This window comes from Oryzias melastigma, linkage group LG9 (assembly GCF_002922805.2).
Source record: "Oryzias melastigma strain HK-1 linkage group LG9, ASM292280v2, whole genome shotgun sequence".
Lineage (NCBI taxonomy): Eukaryota > Metazoa > Chordata > Actinopteri > Beloniformes > Adrianichthyidae > Oryzias > Oryzias melastigma.
Window position 1 is genome coordinate 1,688,462 of NC_050520.1, and position 8,722 is coordinate 1,697,183.

The window sequence follows — 8,722 nt, forward strand, 5'->3', positions numbered from 1 at the left end:
AAAGAAAATGTCAGTGATTAAATGAGGAAATGTTGCCCTCTAGTGGAGACACGATGAATAACAACATGACACTCCTGCAGAAATGTTCACATTTTAAAAATGTTCCTGGTGCTCTTTTATTGAGGATTTTGACGTTTTTAGGCAATATCAAACCCTCTTCCCCTCCCCGTTACAGTTTACATTCTCTCCCGCTAACTTACAGCCCCTCACACCCCCAACCTAAATATACCGGAGCAACAAAAATGGTGAATAATATTGAAGCTATCCACCCGTACAAGCTTTGATCCAGATTCCAGCTTAAACCAGAAAAACAAAGACGTTCGTGGATCTATTTCTCAGCAAGTGGATGCATCGAAATAGAGGTTGTGATCCGCCCAGCGTATTTTCTGCGTCACAAATATCCTCTTTTTTAAACAACATTTTTATGTCTGTTGTTATGTCTGTTTTTATGTTTATGTTTGTGTTTGTTGTCAAATGATCCAAAACAACAGAGATGTTTTGTTTCCAGCAGAAGTTAACCATGAAGTTGACAGAAAAACTTTGTTTAAAGAGATGAATACTCTAAATCTTTGTGTATTTTTATCTGTTATGCTGAGCTCCTGTTCTAAATAAAGACATGAATGATGGTCTCTAAATATTTGCTGTAATTTCATTTTCAAACATCCATTAAACAGACAAACATAACCGTAAGAATCCGGTTTGATCCGGTTAGAAACTCACCATCTCTTGTCGTAGTAGAGTTTCCCCTCCTCGATGCGGGCCTCGTAACGCTGGGACGGGCTCTCCAGGGGAGCGGAGGGGACGTGCTCGGGAGTGGAGGGGGACACTAAAATGAAACGCATTTCAGATCAAGAGCTGCTTCTCAACACGACTGAACCAGCGAGGAGAACGGTGCGGCGCCGACGTACCTGCTCGTTTGGGGGATTTCAGCTGGAAAAAGATAAAAAGTGCAAAACTTTAAGATGAGTGACAGAAAGCGGAGATGCTGCAGAGACGCGGCGGTGCTCACCTTATTCAGCGTTCGTAGATCTTCCATTATCTGCTCTTCTGTTAACAAATAGTTCAGCTGAGGTTTGAGGAGTCAAGGACAGAACGGCTGATCGGTGAAGCTGCTTCACGAACACACGAGGATCTCGTTACAATTCAATATTGGTGAAGGTGATTAGTGACAGGATAATCATTTATTAAAAGTTTTAAAACTAAATTTTAAAAACTTTAAAACCATGACTTTTTAACATAATCATGAACTAGACATATAGCATTACCTGCAATAATGCTAGTGTGAATGCTGTAAGATGAATTTGGATGCTGAAAATGCTGAAATTGATAGCCAGCTATTATATTAGCTAGATCCCAAAATAAAAAAAAACAAAAACTAAAAAAAAAAGTAGGTTAGCCAAAATAGCTAGCATGTAGCTGAAATATTAGCTAAAGACCAAAAAAGCCTAGAAAATCTTAGAAAATGCCAAAATAGTCCAAAAAGCTAGCATAATGCCAATATTAATAATAAAACTTTAAAACTGTAACTTTTTAACATAATTATGAATAATAAAAATGCAGGAATATTATTCTAGAATAAATCAATTTAAACCTTAAATAACTTTAAATATTTCACTCTTCATAAAAATATATTTCATAAAAATGATATAAACTAAACATTAAAAAAAAAAAAAAAATCGCTCAAATTTATTTATTTTACGTCAATAAATATCATAAATTAAACTTATAAATAACACAAAAGAATTTAATCTCCAAAAAGATATCCTGTTAAAATGATACAAATGCTAGAGAACAAAACAAACAAATAAAACAACAAATAAAAAAATAAAATCGGGCCATTAATAATGATAAAATAAAATGATCTGGAGGGCCAGATAGAATTACTCAGAGGGCCGGATTTGGCCCCCGGGCCTTAACTTTGACACGTGGTATAACTGGTTGTTTTTCTGCCAACTTTCCAGCCCAAAAACCTGAAAGAGGAACCCAGACAGATCCGGAACGGTTCCCCCGCACAAGCAGAGCTCCCGTGAAGGATATCTGGAGCCGGTTTCCTCCTCTTGTCCGGTATGGGAACGGGATCGTTGGGTCGCCTCCTCAGCTTCCTGGTCATGATGGGTTTCACCTCCATGGAGTCTTCACAGGACCAAACACAGTCAGAACAGCTCCAGAACTTTACATTCAAATCAGAGATGAGAGGAGCTGCTTCCTCACCGCCCGTCAGCTCCATCGTTAGCTTCTCGTTCTCGATCATTTTCTTCTTCTCCTCCAACTCTGCGATGAGGTTCTCCTTCAGCTCCACCTTCTTATCGTCAAACTCCTTCACCGCTGCTTTCTTCTCTTTGATGTAGTTCCTCTCCACTTGTTCTGACTGAAGACATGAGGCGGGTTAGAGGAGGGAAATGAATCCGGGAAAAACTAATGCTTCAGTTTCGGGAAAAACGATCTTACCTCAAGTTGAAGAAACAAATCTGTAAAGAAAAAAAAAGAAAGTGAAGGAGCATAAAAACCACTACAGAACAACTTAACAGTTACAGAAGAAAGAAAGAGATCAGAAAGAAAGTTAATGACATGTTTACCCCTAAAAGCATCACAATTCTGCAGCTTTGTAAACGTGAAACACATTTTTGTCCAATAATAATAATATTTATATTAAAAATACATTAAGAAATCATGACCACAAAAAAATCTTTAAAGATCCAAATGCTAAATGTCGAAAAACTCCCACTCTGATTATCTTTTGATCTATTTTGAAAGCCTTCCCAGTGATGCTTTTATTATAAATATTCAGGTTTTAGCTAAAATCTAAACACCTGTGTTGTTTGCGACCAAAGCTGTTTGATTTCTTTCCCTACTCACCACAAACATGACATTTGCTATTCTCTAGTGCTGTCCGAATCTACGATTCCAAAATCAAGTGCACTAGAAATTTCCCAGAAGTCTTTGCGAAAAACTAGTGTGCATTGATGCTCAATATATCAGTGAATATCGACCACAATGCATTGTGGTTGAACAATTTTTGAGAAAAAAATGTGTTTAAATGTAATTTTTTAATAAACCATCCACATTTTCATCATCAGAACACAGTGGATTCATAAATAAACATTATAAAATGTTCGTATTGATTAGATTTTCACTTTGTGAAATCGATGAGGTCATATCCAACGTTTAAAACGAAAAAAATGAACGAAAAGTAGAAAGCATGGTGTCTGGAAGGCTTTTAAAATCCAGGGAACTAGATAGACCTGCACTTGATCGTTTTTAATAGTTATTAGGGACTAGGGTGGGAATTTTGACATAGCCCAAATTGTGGGCGGGACTGCTGGGCCTAAATATTCATAAATCTTTTGTTTATCGGCGAGACTTACTGCACTGTTTTTTTAAACATTTTTGTTTTCCTCTGCAAATCTCTACCTTTAAAAACTGTTTGTGAGTGACAGACCCAAATGTCTCTGAGAACAGACTGAGGACTCACAGGAGCTTTATTATAGCAGGATGTTAACCACATGTTCTTATGGTCTAAAGCAGACCTCAGAGCGTTTTCATGGATGCTGAAGAAGACGTTTTTTGTCTTTTACCTGCGTTCCGGAGCCTCTCTTTGTACTGCTGATCCAGCTTCTTCATTCTCTTCTGGTACTCCTGCAGCGTGCCTGAAAGAGAGCAAAGCTTTGACTTCATCTGAGGAGCAGAAGAACGAATTTAAGGCAGTTAGCTGGAGTTCAGCGAGGCTTCAGCTCCGCAGAAGCTGATGAAGTGTTCTGCATCTGAACAAAACGTGAGCTGCAAAAATCCAAGACATTGCACTTTTACAAACACAACTACACCAATTCTTTCCATCTAAAAGCAACAAACTGCGTCTCCATTTTTAGGGTTTGAACCTCTTAGTTTAAAAGTGAGATGTAGATGTAGGTTTTCTAGTCATGACAGAGTTATCAGACTTTTGTTTGTGGATCAAACCAGCAGACAGATAAATGTGTGAATGAATAGAGCAAACAGTAAAACTGGGTTTTTTCTGCCTTCTCCAGACTCACAAGTGATCCAGATGCTATGACTTTTGGGAAAAATTAGAGTTTTGAAGTCTCCAAAGATATGAAAACATGCATTCGAACAGGAACTTTCAGAAAATATATTAAAAAAAAAAATAAAAAATACCTAAAGAAAGACTTTTATGAATGAAAAATAACTTTTTTCATCCTGATTATGATTTCTCCAAACGTCAAAAATCCATCTGCATCTCTCTTAAAGAGGCTGCACTGACCACTGGATTGACCCAGACTAGTAAACAAATGTTTCTTTTGGAAGAAAAAAAGCCAAAGAGGAAACAGAAGAAGAGCCTTCCACTTCAAAATAAAAGAAAGCTGCATTTAACAGACAAACTCCAGGAATCTGTACTCAAATATGGATTTACTGCAACAGGTGTTCCCACATACCATTACATAATAATTAATAACAATTTGATTTTATTAGTGTATGCAAAGCGCCAGGAGTTCATCAGAAATTTGGCCCCGAGTTGTAGACGGGACCGTTGGTGAGTAGCAACCCCACCCAGAAAAGCAATTTGAACTTCCTCCAACTTTGTCCTCCATCAAGAACACGATAGAAAACATGATTTCCATTAGACTGGGTCTTTAGGGGAGAATCTCTACAGCAGGGGTGTCAAATTTAATCAAAACAAGGGGCCAAAATCCAAAAGACACCTTAAGCCGTGGGCCGAACAGGATAAACATTTATTGAAAACTCTAAAACTACATTTTATACTGTAACTTTTCAACATAATTATGAACTAGATATATAGCATTACCTGCAATAATGCTAGTGTGAATGCTGTAAGCTGAATTCGGCTACTGAAGATGCTACTGCTGATAGCTAAAGATGCTAAAAATGACAGGTAAAAATGCTAAAGATGGTAGCTAAAAATGCTGAACCTGATAGCCAGCTAAAATATTAGCTAAATGCCAAATTAGCTTAAAAACTAAAACTAAAAAAAAAAAAAAAAAAAGCCAAAACATCTAGCATGTAGCTGAAAAAATTACTGACCTTCAAAATATCCTGAAAAACTGAAAAAGCCTCAGCAGCTAGCATGTAAATATTAACCTAACTCCAAAACAGTCCAAAAAAACGTAAAAAGAAAAGTCTAAAATAGCCAAAACAGCTAGCATATTGATTAAATATTTCCAAACTCTAAAACAGCCCCAAACCGTAACTTTCTAACATAATTATGAATAATAAAAATGCAGGAATATTATTCCAGAATAAATCAACCTAAACCTTAAATAACTTTCAATGTTTAACTCTCCATAAAAATATATTTTGTCAAAATTATACAGGTTAGAAATAAGTGCAAGATAACATCAGACCATTAATAACAATAAAATGATCTGGAGGGCTGGATAGAATTACTCGGCGGTCCAGGCCTTAACTTTGACACGTGTGCCATATATTAAATCTAGTGTACAAATAGTCTACAGCTACAGATATTTTCTAAGGATACATATAAACTTTACCCTCAAAAGTTAAGGGAAACTGGATGGTTAAAAAAATAAAATCAGACGTCTGTTTCAGTCTCGTACAGGGCGGTCCGTGAAAATAGTGTCCGACATTAAACTGGTGTGTGGCCTGAAATAGGTTGGAGATCACACTGACACATCAGCCAAGAAGAGCAATGATATCTGGAAAACACGCACAAAAAAAAAAAAAAACACAGAGGGAAAAGTCTGTTCAGATGTCTACCTTCTTGTAACTGTTGCAGTTGTCTCTTCAGGGATGCCAGCTTATCTTGGTACATTCTGTCAGGAAAATAAAACCACAAACAATGGTTTAGTTCGGGTCACACACACACAGACACTCACACAAACACACAAATCCCTTACTGCTCTTTGATTTCCACATAGTCATCTTCATCATGCTTGGCCAGATCCGTCTCACTGGCATCTTCTGTGTCTTTGGGAGGAAAAAACAGACTAAATTAAAGTTTCTACTCACTAAAACTCATGCTGACAGCAGCTCATAACCGTCTTTGCAGAGCTCCGGTGAGGTCATCGCTGTGGATGCCCTTCCAGGTCAGATCCACCTTTATTTTAAGCATCACGTGAGTTCAAGTTGAGAAGAAAGTTAAAGACACGAGCGGCGCCGGTGCAGATGTTCGAGTGAATGTCAAACATTTGCCGCATGGTGGGCTCGATCCTCCGCGCTCCGACTGTCGGGGTCCAGCGGGGACGCTTCCCCTCAGAACCGCAACTACGATCGAGGTCACAAACACGCCGTTTTCACGGGGATCCAGAAAAGAGACGCTGGCAGAGAGGCCCACGTAAGCTGACGCAGCGCTTTCGGTTTCAGTTAGCTTTGAGGGCTAGCTAAAGTTAGCTCCGACAGTTGTTCCGAGGAGATCGGAGCGATCGGGACCGTCACGCACGTAGAAAGGGGGATCAAACTAAACTCTGCGGTTCATCTGGAGGTCAGGAGCACAGAACAAGCAGACCTTGCAGGGTTGTCATCGCCGTGATCTCCTCGTAGCTCCCGGCTCCGCTGCGATCGCCTGACCGGAGTGTGAAAGGGCAGAGCGGTGGACACGGCAGGCAGGCCGACCTGTCAACGCTCAGAGCTAAAGTTACGTAGGAGGGCGGCTGATTAACGCTGCGGACGGACGGTGCACCGAAATCCTGCGGTTACTGAAGGGGAGGGAGGTGGCTTACTCTGCTAATCACTCACTTTCAAACCCCTTTATTAGACGATTACTCTTTTTTTCCGAACACAAATGTCATATTTTTGCAGCAAACTTTGATCTAAATACATCACAATTATATCATTTTATTGGAGATAGTTACAGAAATGGGACTCAATAGTCCTAATTAATGATCTAAACAATTTATTTTAATAAAATCACTTTATTTGCCTCTATTTCTTTAGATTCGTTTTCTTCCTTCCCTTTTTCAACAATTCGGAAACCAATTGTTAGCTTTCAAGCTAAGCCTACACAGTACAAACTCCAACTTTCACGCTCACAAATAAAACGTAACACATTTACGCATTTTTTTTTAGATAAATACCCGAACTTAACTTAAATATACCGCTGCTTCCATAAATAAAGAAAATGCGTGCTATAGCCACGCGTTTCCGTTTCTTCTCCAATAAATAGACGGAGCCCGCGAACTAGAGAGAGGTTCTACTGATTTAACGTTACCTTCCTCCGAGTCTCTGCCCCTGAAGCTCCGATCATCGTCGTCATCCACGCTGTCGAGCTCTTCCTCGTCGTTGTAATAGTCCACCACGGGCGATATTAATGTAGAGGCCATTTATTTATTTGGAGAATGTAAACAAAACAAAATAAACAATCGCTCGGTGTTTTGCTGGCTCGCTTGAAACTGCGCCTACAATTGCGAGGACCCCTGAAGGCTAAGCTGTCCAAGCTTGTGCCTGACGAGAATTCTATTCAAATACAACGAAATAAATTTCCTTATTATATTTTATTTAACTAGAAAAATAAATATAGACTTTGTAAAGTTGTAGTTGGTGCAAAAATCCATCCGCTTTATTTTTTTTATTCTATATAGAAACATTGAAAATCAGGCATAACGCCAAACCCATGAGATTCGATATAGTATTTGGTGCTGTCAATGACCTCGTTTGTTTATTTATTTATATATTCAATCTGATCGTTTTTGGTGTCCTGGGTTATGAAATTATCCAAGAGACATCTAAATTGGGTAATTTGTTAGCTATCATTTGATTATGACAGTGAAATAATGAACCGGGAGAAATTTAATTATTTAAAGGCTAAAATGTGTCCCCAAAATACGTCTTTCTTGCTGTATTTATACATATTCCTCTGGTTAAAATGTACCTTTAGATCTAAGAATGAGGTGGATGTGACATAATATGAATGTAAAGAAGATGCTTACCTTAAAAAGACAACTGTTTTTTTTTTTTCCTTCATGGAAAAATAAAAAGGGTTTAATGCCTTTTTGTACATCTATCAGCTCTGCAGTACTACTAGATTGTGGGTTTGGCTGGTATTAATAAAAATGAGACAATTCCCTCAATAAACATGCAACACACATTTGAGCCTTAAGTGTCCAGAAGCACGCACATTTTTGACATGTATTTTCTAATAAACCACAGAACCAGGGTTTTCTTTTTTTGTTGTCTCCCACTTATTGATACAAAAAATAAAGATAGAATTTAAGAGAAAAAAAGAAAGAAGATCAGGTCTCACTTGACTAACTTCAAGTCAAAGTTCTTAATTCAACTGTTAGAAAGAGACTTTTGGACAAACTTTGCATGGAGAACCACACTGCTGAACAACAGGACCACAAAGAAACATCTGGATTATCCACAAAACTTCAGGATAAATGTATAAATATAACAAAAAAAGAACTTTCTATCTGGATAGTGTGCATCCAGAAACTAAAAAAAAAAAAACGTGACATGACCAAACTCTGGGTTTTTAAGACAATCATTTGGTCATAACTCAAGTTTAAACATAAAATGAATAAAAAAATACATATAAAAATGACTTTTAGTTACTTTTTGAATTGAATGCAGGTAGATTGAATGACTTGGTGCCATGTTTTAAGCAAAGTGAAATGTGCTTGAAATACTCTCCATACTGATCTAAAATTCTGATGTTGTTTAATTAAGATCTTTTTTGTATTTTCTGTGCAGCGGTAAAAGATTCCATCTGTCCGAGCCTGTTTTTAATTTGTTAATGTAAACTAGCGCATTTGTC

General features: G+C 37.8%; 1 protein-coding gene across 4 annotated transcripts in view; it reads right to left on the reverse strand.

Moving 5' to 3' along the window:
* Positions 1-7,399, reverse strand: part of suds3 (SDS3 homolog, SIN3A corepressor complex component) — an 11,170-nt gene extending 3,771 nt beyond the window's left edge. For 2 of the 4 annotated variants that reach the window (XM_036213735.1, XM_024274937.2), the window contains exons 1-10: positions 7,178-7,399; positions 5,868-5,937; positions 5,728-5,783; positions 3,576-3,647; positions 2,449-2,468; positions 2,212-2,368; positions 2,038-2,133; positions 1,010-1,071; positions 909-930; positions 721-826 (exon numbers count right to left, since the gene is read on the reverse strand). In XM_036213735.1, the coding sequence (XP_036069628.1) occupies positions 721-826; positions 909-930; positions 1,010-1,071; positions 2,038-2,133; positions 2,212-2,368; positions 2,449-2,468; positions 3,576-3,647; positions 5,728-5,783; positions 5,868-5,937; positions 7,178-7,289 (773 nt within the window). In that variant the 5' untranslated portion in view covers positions 7,290-7,399. Of the gene's footprint in view, positions 1-720; positions 827-908; positions 931-1,009; positions 1,072-2,037; positions 2,134-2,211; positions 2,369-2,448; positions 2,469-3,575; positions 3,648-5,727; positions 5,784-5,867; positions 5,938-6,475; positions 6,729-7,177 lie in introns of those variants that run through there. The other 2 variants (XM_024274936.2, XM_024274938.2) reach the window with 2 other exon arrangements.
* Between the last annotated feature and the right edge of the window lie 1,323 nt (positions 7,400-8,722).